Source organism: Ursus americanus, chromosome X, assembly GCF_024610735.1.
Source record: "Ursus americanus isolate L20-20 chromosome X, mUrsAme1.1.p, whole genome shotgun sequence".
NCBI lineage: Eukaryota > Metazoa > Chordata > Mammalia > Carnivora > Ursidae > Ursus > Ursus americanus.
Genome location: NC_142164.1, coordinates 15,320,374 through 15,336,955, shown reverse-complemented (window position 1 = coordinate 15,336,955; position 16,582 = coordinate 15,320,374). Strand labels below are relative to the sequence as shown.

The 16,582-nt window shown below is 44.0% G+C and overlaps 1 protein-coding gene across 2 annotated transcripts in view; it reads right to left on the bottom strand.

The window, feature by feature from the left end:
* The window catches only part of LOC148106828 (integrator complex subunit 6-like), a 43,664-nt gene extending 27,287 nt beyond the window's left edge, over nt 1–16,377 (bottom strand). The window contains exons 1-3 of one of the 2 annotated variants that reach the window (XM_087859578.1): nt 16,156–16,377; nt 2,869–3,049; nt 1,086–1,208 (exon numbers count right to left, since the gene is read on the bottom strand). In XM_087859578.1, coding sequence (XP_087715704.1) covers nt 1,086–1,208; nt 2,869–3,049; nt 16,156–16,368 — 517 coding nt within the window. In that variant the 5' untranslated portion in view covers nt 16,369–16,377. Of the gene's footprint in view, nt 1–1,085; nt 1,209–2,868; nt 3,050–15,897; nt 15,981–16,155 lie in introns of those variants that run through there. The other variant, XM_087859579.1, reaches the window with a different exon arrangement.
* Between the last annotated feature and the right edge of the window lie 205 nt (nt 16,378–16,582).

Sequence of the window (16,582 nt, the reverse complement as noted above, 5' to 3'; positions counted from 1 at the left end):
GGCAGAAGATATGAACAGACACTTTTCCAATGAAGACATACAAATGGCTAACAGACACATGAAAAAATGTTCAAAATCATTAGCCATCAGGGAAATTCACATCAAAACCACACTAAGATACCACCTTATGCCAGTTAGAATGGTAAAAATTGACAAGGCAAGAAACAACAATTGCTGGAGAGGATGTGGAGAAAGGGGATCCCTCCTCCACTGTTGGTGGGAATGCAAGTTGGTACAGCCACTCTGGAAAACAGTGTGGAGGTCCCTTAAAAAGTTAAAAATTGACCTACCCTATGACCCAGCCATTGCACTACTGGGTATTTACCCCAAAAATACAGACATAGTGAAGAAAAGGGCCATATGCACCCCAATGTTCATAGCAGCATTGTCCACAATAGCTAAATCGTGGAAGGAACCGAGATGCCCTTCAACAGATGAATGGATTAAGAAGATGTGGTCCATATATACAATGGAATATTACTCAGCTATCAGAAAGAACGAGTTCTCAACGTTTGCTGCAACATGGATGGCACTGGAGGAGATAATGCTAAGTGAAATAAGTCAAGCAAAGAAAGACAATTAGCATATGGTTTCTCTCATCTATGGAACATAAGAACTAGGAAGATCGGTAAGGGAAGAAAGGTATAAAGAAATGGGGGTAATCAGAAGAGGGAATGAAGCATGAGAGACTATGGACTCTGAGAAACAAACTGAGGGCTTCAGAGGGGAGGGGGTGGGGGAATGGGATAGACTGGTGCTGGGTAGTAAGGAGGGCACGTATTGCATGGTGCACTGGGTGTTATACGCAATTAATGAATCATCGAACTTTACATCAAAAACCAGGGATGTACTGTATGGTGACTAACAGAATATAATAAAAAAAATTAAAAAAAAAAGAAATACAAGAGAAAAAAGAAAAAACGGTTTACTGGTACTTTCAGTCAAAACAAAGAGGAGCCATTGTAATTGTGAAAACCCAAATCTGGCAAAAGATGAGCCTCAAGCGGTCTGTCGAATCTGGTCTGAATCATAGAATGGGAAAGAATTCCTATGGTTTCACTGGTAAAAATTCTTATCCTACTTACTTTGTCCATATCGTTGAATTTCCCTCCTTAATTGATGTTTCATTTCAGCACTGATTTCCACTGGTAGTGGCAGTTGATCTGGAGCTTCTCCCGACACAGACATCACTGTGACCTCGGGATCATCTGCAGACAGACAGCTGGGAATGATTCCTCCCACCAGGGCATGACCACCAGCTTTGTGAATCAGCCCACCCTTGCTGACGCTGGTCAAGTCATGACACAGAGAATCCAACTTACCGTGTGGAATACCATCTCCTGCCATATTCATAAGCTCGGGAGGAACAGATGTTGACCAGAAGCCAGCAGGCGGGGATCTACCACTTTCTCTCCCCTCCCCGTGGGTACCGTGAACGACAGGTGCATCTGGAAACCTAACTTAAAGTGGAGCTGCAACGACGTGCATTTCAGCAACACCCCACACACATCCATGTGCTCCGCCGTCCCTAAATTTTCATTTCATAGCGAGAATATACCAGATAGATGTATCAGACCTGAAATTTTGACCTCAGGAAAAATAATACAACCAAGAAACCTCTTCTATTCTCCGCACAACACATACCCACAGAAACAGACTTGGACGGTGTAACCAATTAGCAAACATTCACAGAGCCCTGGCACTCGTGACTTCGTGTCACCTGGATGCCCTCTACAAGGTGAAAACCTGAAAATGTCACCTCATGTCAGGATGCCTTATATTGGCACTCCATCACTAGAAATTCCAGTCAGCAAATGATCTTCCTCATCTGGCTTTTCTGTCTCAGGACATCAATTTTTTTCTACACCAAGTCTGACACCTCTACTTCATTATTTATCCTCCTTTGTGCCAAGCATGTGACAAAACCTGGGAGATCGGTAGGGAACCAGACAGAGAGAACGGACAAAGACAATCCCTAACCTTACGGAACTTACATCCTCATGGGGAAGTCGGACGGTATGTGTAAAAAAGGCAAAGGCATTAACACAGTTTGACTTTGTGTTAGGAAGGAAGGATGCGAGTGAGAGCAGGAGGGGAAGCCTCCATGACTGTGTGGTCGGGAAGGACCCTCTGAGGAGGTGACCCCTGGGCAGAGCCCAGCACAGGAGATAGAGGCGGCCTGTGCACATGCAGAGGAGGAGTTCTAGCTGCCATGAGGACCATGCAGGGTCCCTAGGAGAGGTCTAGCCAGGGCCATGGAGCACAGTTCAGAGGGAGAGAGAGCAAGAAGGACACAGAGAGGAACCATGATGGCAGGAGAGGTTGGCAGGGCCAGGTCATGCAGGGCATGGAGACCAGTGTTGGGAGCTCAGACACTGTTCTGAGTGGTCAGGGGAGGTGATGACGGGTTACAGGATAGGCATGTCACCATCTGATTTCTGTGTGGCCACGGTCACTCTGGGTTCACGGGAACCCATGGGCTGCACAGGGTCAAGTGGGAAAGCAGGATGCGAGCTCAGCAGCTGGGGAGCAGCTTGCTGCGTGATGAGGTGGTGTGCGATGAGGGACAGTGTAACGGTGGGACTCGGGAACGATGACAGTGTTATGAGGAGAGAGAGAAGAGAAGAAAGAATAATGAAGGCATATCCAATAAGGAGAAGAAAATGGGTAGAGTGCGGAGTTTGGGAAACCAGAAATGCTTCCATGAAGGACAGAGTGAACACCCGGTCCAGTGTGGCTGAGAACTTAATGGCAGCATCACCTGAAGTCAGTGACCCTGATGGGAACTGCTCCCGTGGGGTGGAGGAGCCAAAAGCTGGGCTGCCCTGGGTCAGGGCAGGGAGGGGAGGGGAGGACAGGCATCCTCACCATCTTCCAAGGACATAGCTAAACCCCTGGGGTGGGATGCTCCTTCTCCTTCCTGTTTCACTGACAGCAGTGCCATGCTCAGCATTCTCTTAGATGGAGGAGGACTCATGGGTTCTCCACGACGTTTCATTTGGTTTTCAGGCCCAACAGTGGACTCCTCTGCTTTATCACTCATCACTTCCTAAGGAGGAACAAGAAACAAATTCCATTAATGACAAAAACGTAACCACGCCCAAACTGCAGTCTATATTTGTATATGCGACATGCAACTGCATCAGTAATATGAGTTTTCCTAGAGGCCAAGGTTTACCCCGCCCCACAAACACTCTGTTCTCAGTCAACCCAGCCTAATTTCCATGATGTCTGTGGGGGAAATGGAGGAAGCTAATATTCCAGTGTAGTCCAAAGGCGAATATTGTGCATGATGAATCGGATTGCTTGCAGAGGAGAGGTAGTCCACGATGGTGGAGGAGTAGGAGATCTTAGTTTCCTGTAGTCCATGGAATTCAGCTAGATAGCTGTCAGTCATTCTGAACACCTATGAACTTAACCGGAGATCTAAGAAAAGGATAGCTGAACTCTACAAATAGAAAAGCGACCACTTTCTGCAAGGTACGAGGTGCTAAGTGAATCTTAGGCAATGTATGGGAAGATAAACCGCAGGGGGAGGGAGCCTCCATCAGCTAGTGTAGGAAAGTAATATAGCAGCAGAGAATAAGATCACAACTTTTAGAACTGTGCTCCAGTGGGGGACATCCACGCTTGCAAGGTGCTCAGGTGGTGAAGTTGGGCAGAACCCTAGGTGGGAAAGTGTGGTCTCAGGATCCTCAGGGTCACAGGATGACTGGGGGTGCCTGACTGCAGCAGAGTTCCCAGGCATCAAAGCAGGGAATCCAGCCACAATCAGTGAGCTCAGGAGTGGATTCTCAGCTTGGGGTTTCCGTATACTATGAACCAGGGCACAGTCAGGCAAGTGGTCCCCAAGCAGGGGCCCAGCGATTGGCAGGACCATCACAGCACCCTCCTCCATCCCCCTGGAGGAACGGCACAAGTGCACCCTGCAGGAGTCTGCACGGTTTGGAGACTCAAAACAGGGTCGTGTGTCTGACATAGAAACAATCAGTCACAGGCCAGGTGAGCACAGAGTGCAGATGGAGACCAGGGAGACATGAGTGGTTGACTGCTTTTCCCTGAGGGCACACTGAGGAGTGGGGCCCTGAGCTCTGGGCTCCGGGGCTGGAGATTGGGAGGCCGCCATTTTCATTCACATCCTCTAAAGCTGCGCAGAAAGCCTTCAGGGAACAAAAGCCTCGTAGAGCAAACCTGAGCACTTTAACTTAGTCTGCCCCCTTGAATGGGCGGTGCAATTCCACCCAGGGCAAAGACACCTGAGAATCAGTGCAACAGGCCCCTCCCCCAGGAGATCAGCAAGAACATCAGCTAAGACCCATTTTCCCATCAGAGAGAACTGCAAAACTCCAACACTAGTGGAAAATAGGGTATAGAATTCATGGTTTTTTCCCCACGATTCTTTAGTCTTTAAATTTTAATTTTTTTCTCTTTCCTTTTTCAAACCATTTCTTAATTTATCAACTCTTTTCTTAAATCTTTTTGAATTTTTATTTTTACAGTTACATTCTATCTTTTCATTCTATTTAATTTTATGTTGTACATGTATATATATATTTTTTCTTTCTTTACAATTTTGGGATGCAATTTTCTCTAACAAACAGACCAAAATACACCCAGAATCTAGTGTATGGTTCTGTTCTCTTCACCTGTCTGATCATATTCTCTCTTTGTTTTTTCTTTTTCTTCTTTTTTTTGTTACTGCCTTTTTAGTTTTCATCTTAACAGCTACATTATATGCTATCAATGTATTTAATTTTATTTTTGAATATATATAAGTTTTCCTTTCTTTACAATTTTGAGATGTAGTTTCTTCTAACAAACCAACCAAAATGCACCCAGGATATAGTGCATTCCTCTGTTCTGTTCACCTATTTGTTTATATTCCTTCTTTTTTACTGTCTTTTAATGTTCATTTGCAAAGTTACATTCTATTCTTTCCTTGTATTAAATATTATTTTTGTACATATATAAGTTTTTCTAATGCTAAGCGAAATAAGTCAAGCAGAGAAAGACAATTATCATATGGTTTCACTCATTTATGGAACATAAGAAGTAGGAAGATCGGTAGGAGAAGAAAGGGAAGAAGAAAGGGGGAGGTAAACAGAAGGGGGAATGAACCATGAGAGACTATGGACTCTGGGAAACAAACTGAGGGCTTCGGGGGGTGGGGAATGGGATAGGCCGGTGATGGGTATTAAGGAGGGCACATATTGCATGGTGAACTGGGTGTTATACGCAACTAATGAATCCTCAAACTTTATATCAAAAACTAGGGATGTACCGTATGGTGACTAACATAATATAATAAAAAATATTATTATAAAAATATAAATAAAAGGAAAGGAAAAAAATAAGTTTTTCTTTCTTTACAATTTTGGGATTTCGTTTTCTAACAAACAGACCAAAATACACACAGCAGGGGGCACCTGGGTAGCTCAGTCATTAAGCGTCTGCCTCCGGCTCAGGTCATGATTCCAGGGTCCTGGGATCGAGCACCCATAGCGGGCTCCCTGTTCAGTGGGAAGCCTGCTTCTCCCTCTCCCGCTCCCCCTGCTTATGTTCCCTCTCTTGCTGTATCTCTGGGTCAAATAAATAAATAAAATCTTTCAAAAAAAATACACACAGGATCCAGTGGATTGCTCTATTCTGTTCACCTATCTGATTATATTCTCTCATTTTTAAAATTTTTGTTTTCGGTTTCAGGTCTCTCCTGATTTGTTTAGCGTGTATTTCACTGGGGTCACTGTTGCCATTTAGTATTTTGTTCTCTCGCTCATCTACTCTTCTCTGGACAGAATGCCACAGCAGAAAAACTCACCTCAAAAGAGAGAACAAGAGGCAGTACTAATCAGTATGGACATATGTAAGAGGTCAGAACTAGAGGTCAAAATAATGACTATAAAGATACCAGCTGTTCTTGGAAAAAGCATAGAAGGCACTAGAGAAACCCTTTCTGGAGAAATAAAAGAACTAAAATTTAACCACGTCGAAATAATAAAGATTATGAATGAGATGCAATAAAAAATGGAGGCTCTAACGGATAGGATAAATGAGGCAGAAGAGAGAATTAGTAATACAGAAGATAAAATGATGGAGAATAAAGGAGCTGGGAAAAAGAGAGACAAACTACTGGATCAGGAGGGGAGAATTCAAGAGATAAGTGACACCATAAAGTGAAACAATATTAGAGCAATTGGGATCCCCAAAGAAGAGGAAAGGGGGGGAAGAAGGTATACTGAAGCCAATTATAGTGGAGAACTTCCTTAATCTGGGGAAGGAAACAGGCGACCAAGTCCAGCAGACACAGGGAAACCCCCTCAAAATCAATAAAAATAGGTCAACACCCCGAGATATAATAGTGAAACTTCCAAATCTCAGAGACAAAGAAAATCCTGGAAGCAGTTCGGGACAAGAGTTCCATAAACTACAAGGGTAGAAACATTAGACTGCCAGCAGACCTATCCACAGACACCTGTCAGACCAGAAAGTACTGGCATCATATATTCAGGGTGCTAAAGGAGAAAAAATATGCAGCCAAGAATACTTTATCCAGCTAGGATGGCATTCAAAACAGGAGAGATAAAAAAAACTTTCCGGAGAAATAGAAACTAAAACAATCTGTGATCACTAAACCAGCCCTGCAAGAAATATTAAAACGGATCCTTTAAGCAAAGAGAGAGCCCAAAAGGAACATGGATCAGAAAGGAATAGAGACAACATATGGAAATAGTGACTTTACAGGTAATACAATGGCACTAAATTCATATCTTTCAATACTTATTCTGAATATAAATGGGCTAAATTCCCCAATCAAAAGACACAGGGTGTCAGATTGGATTAAAAAGCAAGACCCATAGATATGCTGTCTGCAAGAGATTCATTTTAGACCCAAAGACACCTCCAGATTGAAAGTGAGGGGGTGAAAAACCACTGATTATGCCAATGGACATCAAAAGAAAGCTGGGATGGTAATCCTTCTATCAAACAAATTAGATTTTAAACCAAAGACTGTAATAGGACATGAGGAAGGAGACTATATCATACTTAAAGGGTCTATCCAACAAGATCTAACAATTACAAGTATTTATGCCCCTAACATGGGAGCAGCCAATTATATTAACCAATTAATAACAAAAGTAAAGAGATACACTGATAATAACACAATAATAGTAGGGGACTTTAACACCCCACTCACTGAAATGGACAGATCATCTAAGCAGAAGATCAACAAGGAAACAGGGGCTTTGAATGACACACTGGACCAGATGGACTTCACAGACATATTCAGAGCTTTCCATCCTAGAGCATCGGAATAGACATTCCTCTCCAGTGCACATGGAACATTCTCCAGAATAGATCCCATCCTGGGTCACAAATCAGTTCTCCACTGGTACCAAAAGTTTGGGATCATTCTCTGCATATTTTCAGGCCACAATGCTTTGAAACCAGAACTCAATCACAAGAGGAAATTTGGAAAGAACTCAAATACACGGAGGCTAAAGAGCATCCTACTAAGGAATGAATGGGTCAACCAGGAAATTGAAGAATTTTAAAAATTCATGGAAAAAAATAAAAATGAAAACACAACTCCTTTGGGATTCAGCAAAGGTGGTCTTAGGAGGGAAGTATATAGCAATACAAGCCTTTGTCAAGAAACAGGAAAGGTCTCAAATTCACAATCTAAATTTTCACCTAAAGGAGCTGGAGAAAAAACAGCAAAGAAAGTCTAAATCTAGAAGGAGAAGAGAATTAATAAAGATTAGAGCAGAAATTAATGAAATAAAAGGAGCACAGGGAAAAGGAGGGAAAACTAAACAGGAAGAAATCGGAGGGGAGGGCAAACCATGAAAGACTCCGGACTCTAGTAAACAAACTGAGAGTTACAGCAGGGAGGGGGGGGTTGGGGTATGGGGTAACTGGGTATTGGGTATTAAGGAGGGCACTGTTGTGATGAGCACTGGGTGTTATACACAACTAATGAATTGTTGAACACTACATCAAAAACTAATGATTTACTATATGCTGGCTAACTGAACATAATAAATTTAAAAATGGATTTAAAAAAACCCAAAGTAGGGGCGCCTGGGTGGCACAGCGGTTAAGTGTCTGCCTTCAGCTCAGGGCGTGATCCCGGCGTTATGGGATCGAGCCCCACATCAGGCTCCTCTGCTATGAGCCTGCTTCTTCCTCTCCCACTCCCCCTGCTTGTGTTCCCTCTCTCGCTGGCTGTCTCTATCTCTGTCGAATAAATAAATAAAATCTTTAAAAAAAAAACCCAAAGTAACAGTTGAACAGATCAATGAAACTAGAAGCTGGTTCTTTGAAAGAATTAATAAGATTGATAAACCCCTGGCCAACTTATCCAAATAAAAGAGAAAGGACCCAAATAAATAAAATCATGAATGAAAGAGGAGAGATCACAAGCAACACCAAAGAAATACAAACAGTTATAAGAACATATTATGAGCAACTATACACCATCAACATAGGCAATCTGGAAGAAATGGATGCATTCCTAGAGACATATAAACTGCTAAAACTGAAACACAAAGAACTAGAAAACCTGAACAGACCCACCACCACCAAGGAAATTGAAGCAGTAATCAAAACTCTCCCAACAAACAAGAGTCCAGGGCCACTTGGCTTCCCAGGGACATTCCACCAAACATTTAAAGAAGAATTAACACCTATTCTTCCGAAGCTGTTTCAAAAACATAGAAATGGAAGGAAAACTCCCAAACTCTTTCTATGAGGCCAGCATTACCTTGATCCCAAGACCAGACAAAGACCCCACCAAAAAGAAGAATTACAGACCCATATCCCTGATGTATATGGATGCAAAAAGTCTCACCAAGGTACTAGCTAATAGGATCCAACAGTACATTAAAAGGATTATTCACCACGACCAAGTGGGATTTATTCCTCGGCTGCAAGGGTGGTTCAACATCTTCAAATCTATCAATGTGGTATGCTATATTAATAAAAGAAAGGACAAGAACCATATGAGCCTCTCAATAGATGCAGAAAAAGCATTGGACAAAGTACAGCATCCTTTCTTGATTAAAAGTCTTCACAGTGTAGGGATAGAGGGAACATACCTCACTATCATGAAAGTCATATATAAAAATCCCACAGCGAACATCATTCTCAAAACTGAGAGCTTTTCCCCTAAGGTCGGGGACAAAACAGGGATGTCCACTATCATCACTGTGGTACAACATAGTACTAGAAGTCCTAGCCTCAGTAATCAGACAACAAAAAGAAATAAAAGGCATCTGAATTGGCAAAGAAGAAACCAAACTCACTCTTTGGAGATGACATGATACTCTATGTGGAAAACCCAGAAGACTCCACCCTAAAATTGCTAGAACTCATACAGGAATTCAGCAAAGTGGCAGGATGTAAAATCAATGCACAGAAATCAGTTGCATTTCTATACACTAACAATGAGATAGAAGAAAGAGAAATTAAGGAGTTGATCCCATTTACAATTGCCCCCCAAACCATAAAATACCTAGGAACAAACCTAACCAAAGAACCAAAGGGTCTGTACTCAGAAAACTATAGAACACTCATGAAAGAAATTGAAGAAGACGCAAAAACATGGAAAAACGTTCCATGCTCATGGACTGGAAGAAAAAATATTGTTAAAATGTCTATGCTACCCAAAGCAATCTATACATTCAGTGCAATCCCTATCAAGATATCATCAACTTTTTTCTCCACAGCTGGAACCAATAATCCTAAAATTTGTATGAACCCAGAAAAGACCCCAAATAGTGAAAGGAATGTTGAAAAAGAAAACCGAAGGTGGCAACATCACATTTCCGGTTTTCAAGCTGTATTACAAACAGTGTAATCATCAGGACAGCATGGTATTGGCACAAAAACAGACATACAGATCAATGGAACAGAATAGAGAACCCAGAAATGGACCCTCAACACTATGGCCAACTAATCGTGATAAAGCAGGAAAGATCTAATGGAAAAAAGTCTCTTCAATGAATGGTGTTGGAGAAATTGGACAGCCACATGAAGAAGAATGAAACTGGACCATTTCCTTAAAGCATACACAAAAATAGACTCAAAGTGGATGAAAGACCTATGTGTGAGACAGGAATCCATCAAAATGCTAGAGGAGAGAACAGGTAGCAACCTCTGTGACCTTGGCTGCAGCAACTTCTTGCTAGACATGTCTCCAAAGGGAAGGGAACAAAGTCAAAAACGAACTCTTGGGAATTCATCAAGATAAAACGCTTTTGCCTAGTAAAAGAAACAGTGGACAAAACCAAAAGACAACTGAAACATTGGAAGAGGATATTTGCAAATGTCTTACCAGATAAAGGGCTAGTATCCAAAGTCTATAAAGAGCTTATCAAACTCAAAACCCAAAAAACAAATAATCCAATCAAGAAGTGGGCAGAAGACATGAACAGACATTTATTCAAGGAAGACATCCAAATGGCCAACAAATACATGAAAAAATGCTGAACATCACTGGGCATCAGGTAAATAAATATAAATCAAATGCACTGTGAGATACCACCTCACACCAGTCAGAATGGCTAAAATTAGCAAGTCAAGAAATGGCAGATGTTGGCAAGGATGCAGAGAAACGGGAACCTTCTTACAGTGTTGGTGGGAATGGAAGCTGGTGCAGCAACGCCAGAAAACAATATGGAGGCTCCTCAAAAACTTGAAAATAGAGCTACCCTATGACCCACCAATGGCACTACTGGGTATTACCCCAAAGATACAAATGTAGTCATACAAAGGGGCATCTGCACCCCAGTGTTTACAGCAGCAATGTCCACAACAGCCAAACTATGGAAAGAGCCCAGATGTCCATCAACAAATGAATGGATCGAGTAGATGTGGTGAATATGTATACAATGGAATACTACTCGGCCATCAAAAAATGAAATCTTGCCATTTGCAATAATGTAGATGGAAGTAGAGCATATTTTGCTAAGCAAAATAAGTAAATCAGAGAAAGACAATTATCATGTGATCTCACTCATATGTGGAATTGAAGTTACAAAACAGAGGATCATAGGGGAAGAGAGGAAAAATAAAACAAGATAAAATCAGAAAGGGCGACAAATTATAAGAGACTCTTAATCATAGGAAACAAACTGAGGGTTGCTGGAAGGGAGGGGGTGGGGAGATGGGGTAACTGGGTGCTGGACTTTAAGGAGGGCACATGATGCAGTGAGCACTGGGTGTTATACAAGACTGATGAATCATTGACCTCTACCTCTGAAACTAATAATTCATTGTATGTTAATTAATTTAATTTAAATTAAGAAAAAAAGATTGCTTGCAGAAGGTGAACCTCTCTTCCAGAATTGAATAAACACATGATTACCTCTTTGAGGAAGAGTAAACCATTCTATGTCAACACTTTCAGGTCAGGGGACGAAAATCCCTTTTTTCTCCCCGATTTGATTTAATGCAACATTATCAGTACCTCCTGAGTCTTCACAGAAGGCCCCTTGTAGACGGTGAGGGGAGAGGATTTCAGAATCTTTCATCCCCTCGCTTCCAATGGCAGGGAATTCAAATATGTCAGTCTAGGAGTCACATGTTGGGCACTTTTCCATGTTGCTCATAGATCAAATGGGACATATCTGTATGACAGACTAGCTGTAAGGTCTTCTCCTCCAAGGATAACCCCCACATTTGCCCCACTATATTGGAATCAACTGGCGATACAAATACCTTTTCTGAACCATGGACAGTTCCCATTAAGGAGGACTGCAAAAGGGGGAAATGATTTTCATGGAGCATCTCAGACCAGCCAGGTCTTCTTCTAAATGCTTTCCTTGTACTGACTCACTTAGTATTTCACAGAGGTATAACTGTGACAAAAACTCAGGGACAAAGTAAGGAAGAGATGTGGGGACAGAAGGGACCTGCAAGCCCAAAGATTCCCAGGATTGGTGGGAGGGTTTGGCCAGACAGGTGCTTCTCCAGGTCACTCGCAGGCACCCTTCAGTATCTGTTCACGAAAATCCCTTTGCTTGGAACAGACCATCTTATGAAAGTGTCGAGATGAGGAGGGTGTTGTCGGCATCGAGAGTGGCCAGAACAAGATCTGAAGGTCACTGAAATCCCTGACATGAGGCCTCATGTGCTATGGTCAACCATGTTGCAAAGGAACCTAGGAAACAGGAGTGACTGGTGAAGAAGCCTTTCGGTCTGCTCAGTACTCCTTCCCTCACCCTGCAATTGATACGCTTGTTTATCAATGGATCTCTTGTGAAGGTGGTGAGTGTGAACCCACTTTTCTGAGAACTACCATTCCCCAAAAACTACTTTCGTCACGTTCTAACTACAAAATGTTCATTGTATTTCACTTTAAATACAAAATTTTAATTGCATTTGCACCGAAAATGTTGACATCAGGGCCTGGACTAAAGCGGCCATGCTGAGGGTTGAGCAGCCCGGGAGGCTGGTCTGTGCTCAACCTGACTCCAGCCCAACCCAGGGACCACCCCTCCTTGGCTCTCCCAGCACTCCTGCCTGGCACCTTCCACTGTATTAGCCGAGATAAAATAGAGACACTGATAGAAAAATAAAGCTTACCAAAAGTTTACTAGAGAAGAAAGAGAAAATCTGAGAAGTCCCGTATCTGGTAAAACTATGAACAGAAAATTAAAAACCTCCTCTCCAGAAGGCTTCCCTGAGGAGTTCTCCAAACATTTAGGGGGAAATAACATCTGTGTGACACAAACTCTAGGACTAGTTCCCAACTCTTTTACGACGCCAATATAAACCTGACACCAACATCTGACATGAGAAGAAAGGAAAATTACAGGCCAAGATGTCTTTCCTAAAAATACAAACAAAAATTCTACACAGAAGATTAGCAAACCCATAACACAAATAGAAAAAAAAAAAAGAGAGAGAGACTTCATGTCATGATGTCGTGTATTCCATGAAGGCAACATCGGCTTCAAATTTGAAAATGAGTCCGTGTGAAGCATATTTAGGAAAAAAAACAAGGAAAAATTCCATTACTAATTTTATAAATGGGTCCGAGTTCAAGAGCTACTCATGATTAAAAATCATCAGCAGGTTAGGGGCACCTGGGTGCCTCAGCTTGTGAAGCATCTGCCTTCAGCCCAGGTCAGGACACCAGGGTCCTGGGATGGAGTCCCAGTTTGGGCTCCCTGCTCAGCACGGAGTCTGCTTCGCCCTCTCCCATTGCCCCTCCCCCCACTGGTGTTCTCTCTCCCTCTCTCTCAAAACTAAATAAATAAAATGTTTAAAAAACTTATCAGCAGGTTAGACTAGACATCAGTTTCCTTAACCTAACAGAGAATACCCCCCAAAATCCCCCCAAAATCCTATAGCAAACATTATACTTAATGGTGATATACCAAACACTTTCTACCTACATTTGCAACCAAGAGAAGGATGTCTGCTATTGATTTGAGAATATATGGAAGTCATAAAAAGTGCAGCAGGGCCAGGAAAATAAACTAAGTATGAATTTTGAAAAGGAGGAAGTAAAAATGTCACTCACAGATGGAATATTTTTGTACACAGAATATCCAAAAGGATATAAAACAATTAGAGTTAATAAGGGAACAATAACCAACTTACTGGATGTAGGAGCAAGAACCAAATACCACCTCTGTTTCTATGGAATAAGAATAATAATTAGAAAAAGAAATTTAAAATACCATTGAAAAGAGTGTTAGGAACATCAAAACCCAGGGAGTAAACCTAACGAAAGGTGTGCTGGAGAACCACATGTAAAACAGAAAACCTCACCAAGAGATGCTGAAGGCCCTAGTAATGGGGAGATAGACATTTTGCATGGATTGCAAGACTCATTTTAAGGCATTATTGTCATTTCTGCCCAGAATACTTATTGCATCATACTTAAATGTAAGTAATTTTTTAATTTAAAATGTAAACATCTCCACCTGTTAATATTGGGGGAAATTCATGAGCTGATACTACAGAGTATGTGGATATCAAAGGGCCTAGAACAGCTGAGACCACGTTTAAGCAAAAGCAGCAGGTTGGAAGGCGCGCACTGCCAGACGGCAGACGTACCGCGACGGAGGGGCAGCGACAGCTCTGTGGTGTTGGAGCAACGGTGGGCGGATACTCCAGTGCCACAGGACAGAGTCGAGACATACATCTGGAATCAGCAGGTGCTAGATGGCTGACACGGGGACCTGCAAGCCTTTGTGGTCCTTTCAGTAAGTCCACCTGCTCCCTACGGGGAACTGCACCTCTGCTCTGATCCCCTTCCCATCCTTACAATATGATCTCCAATGAACAGGAGATCTAGAAGGAAACAGGATATTACCTTTGTGGCTTTAGATAGGGAAAGCTTTTGAAAAGAATAAAAGTGCTAACTATGCAGAATAGATTGATTAATTAGACTTAATTAAGGTGACAATTCCTTTTCATCAAAAAGACACTATTAAGGGAGTGACATGGGGCGCCTGGGTGGCTCAGTCGGTTAAGCATCTGACTCTTGATTTTGGCTCAGGTCATGATCTCAGGGTGGTGAGATCTAGCCCCGAGTTGGGTTCCAGGCTGACTCCACGCTGGCCTTGGAGCCTGCTTAAGATTCTCTCTCTCCCTCTCCTTCTGCCCCTCCCCCCTGCTCGTGTGCGCACACACACTCTCTCTCTCAAAAAAAAAGAGAGTCGCAAAGCAAAACACAACTGCAGAAGACACACAAAATTATATATTTAAATATATACATAAATATATGTTGAACTACAAACGCATTTTAAAAATACAAACATCTCAATAAAATGTGGGTAAAAGTCCTGGAAAGGCTCTTCATAAAAGACAGACATGAATGGCCAATAAACCGCAGTAATCAATACAAAATGCACATTTAGACATAATGAAAGGTCCCTGCATACCCATCACAGTGGCTGAGATTAAAGACTCCCTATATAGCAAGTATTTCCGAGTATAGAATGCAACCAACTCTCATACATTGTCAGCCCCAGATTCCCACTAGATGCCCAAGGTCAGAGTTAAAAGGATAGAACGCCTGCAAGACTGACATACAGAAATCAAGGAAAATGACTCCACCCCAGGCTGAGCATCCAAGTAAGAACAGGCCACCCCACAGTGCATGAGAGCAGCCAACTACGACCTCACCCAAAAGGCTGAGACAGAACACACTAGGGAAAATCCACCCCTTGAGGCAGAGCCAGAGCCCCCAAAATGCTCCCCAGGCACAGCTGAGCCAGAGCAGCCAGGGAAGAGGAGCCCCCCTACATCAGGGAGGGGAAGTACCCAAGGAACCCTCCTCACCCAGGGCTGAGAGAGAGCGCTCAAGGCACAGTCCCCCTGCCGGGCAGAGATGGACCTTCCGAGGAAGAGTCTCAGCTCCCAGACCTCAGAGGGAGCTTCCAGAAAGAGCCCAAACCCCCAGTGCTGAGAAGGCGCCCACGATGAAGTTCTCCCCCTGCCCCTCGGCTCACACAGAGCCCCCCCTGGGAGAGTTTCCCTCTCGTCTTGAAGCATCAGAGGAACAGCACCCCCATTGGAAGGGACGGAGCACCCACGAAAGTCTCCCCGGGACTAAGAGTCCCCACCAGGGACCAGCGGAACAGCACGAAAGCCCAGCCCCAGCATGGCTGAGACAGAGCACCCAAGGCAAAGTGCTCCCTCGTGCCGAGCTAACCCCCAAGGAGAGTGTCTCACAGGCTGAGGCAGAAGCCCGCAGGGAGAGGAATCCCAGGGCTGAGGTGATGCACCCGAGGAAACATTCTCCCCACAGAGCTTGACATGAGAGCCAGGAAACATCCCCACCCCTCCCCCACGCCTGCCCCGATCCCCGGAGCCCCTGCCGCCCCCCGAATCCCCACCCTCTGTGTTAGGACTCAGCACCCAAAGACGACCCCTCACCAGCGCTGAGAGCATTACACAAGGAACATCCTCACAGAACTCAGAGACACCACCAAGGACAGATTCCTCTCCAACATGGCGGAGAGAAGCCGCCCCGAAAATGCCTCGCCCTGTGCTGAGATCAGAACCCAACCACGTGTCTCCACAGACAGAGGCAGATTCCCCAGGAAGACACCGCAGCCAAGGGAGAGGCACCTGCAGGGCACAGAGAGAGTCCCCAGGGAGAAGAATCCGAACTCCCACGATTAAAATACAGACCTTGTTCCCGGAGCCTGGAAGCAACTCACACAGTGGCAGTGAAGCTGTGGCGCCTCTCAGGTGGAACTTTCTAGAAATTTGCCCCCTGGGAGTTGCTGGATATACGCCCCCTGGGGGTCTGGGAGTGCTGTGCACAGGGAGGCGTCTGGCCAGAAGACTCTGATCTATTATTACTGCCCCAGGGAGGTAGGTGTAAGGGCAGCTGCAGGCCATGGGGTGATGCTGGCCACACAGCCCTGCAGCAGTCTGCCCCCCGCCCCAGAAGCTGTGTGCGGTGCGGAGCCTGGTGCTGGAAAAGCCCCATGCCCCCCCCCCCCCCCCCCCGCCCCCAGCCTGCTCTGCCAGAAGCAGGAAGCAAGTTTCCCTGGCATGTCTCGGCGCCCTCTACAGGCAGAAAGCGGTCACACACCCCACGGGAAAATACATT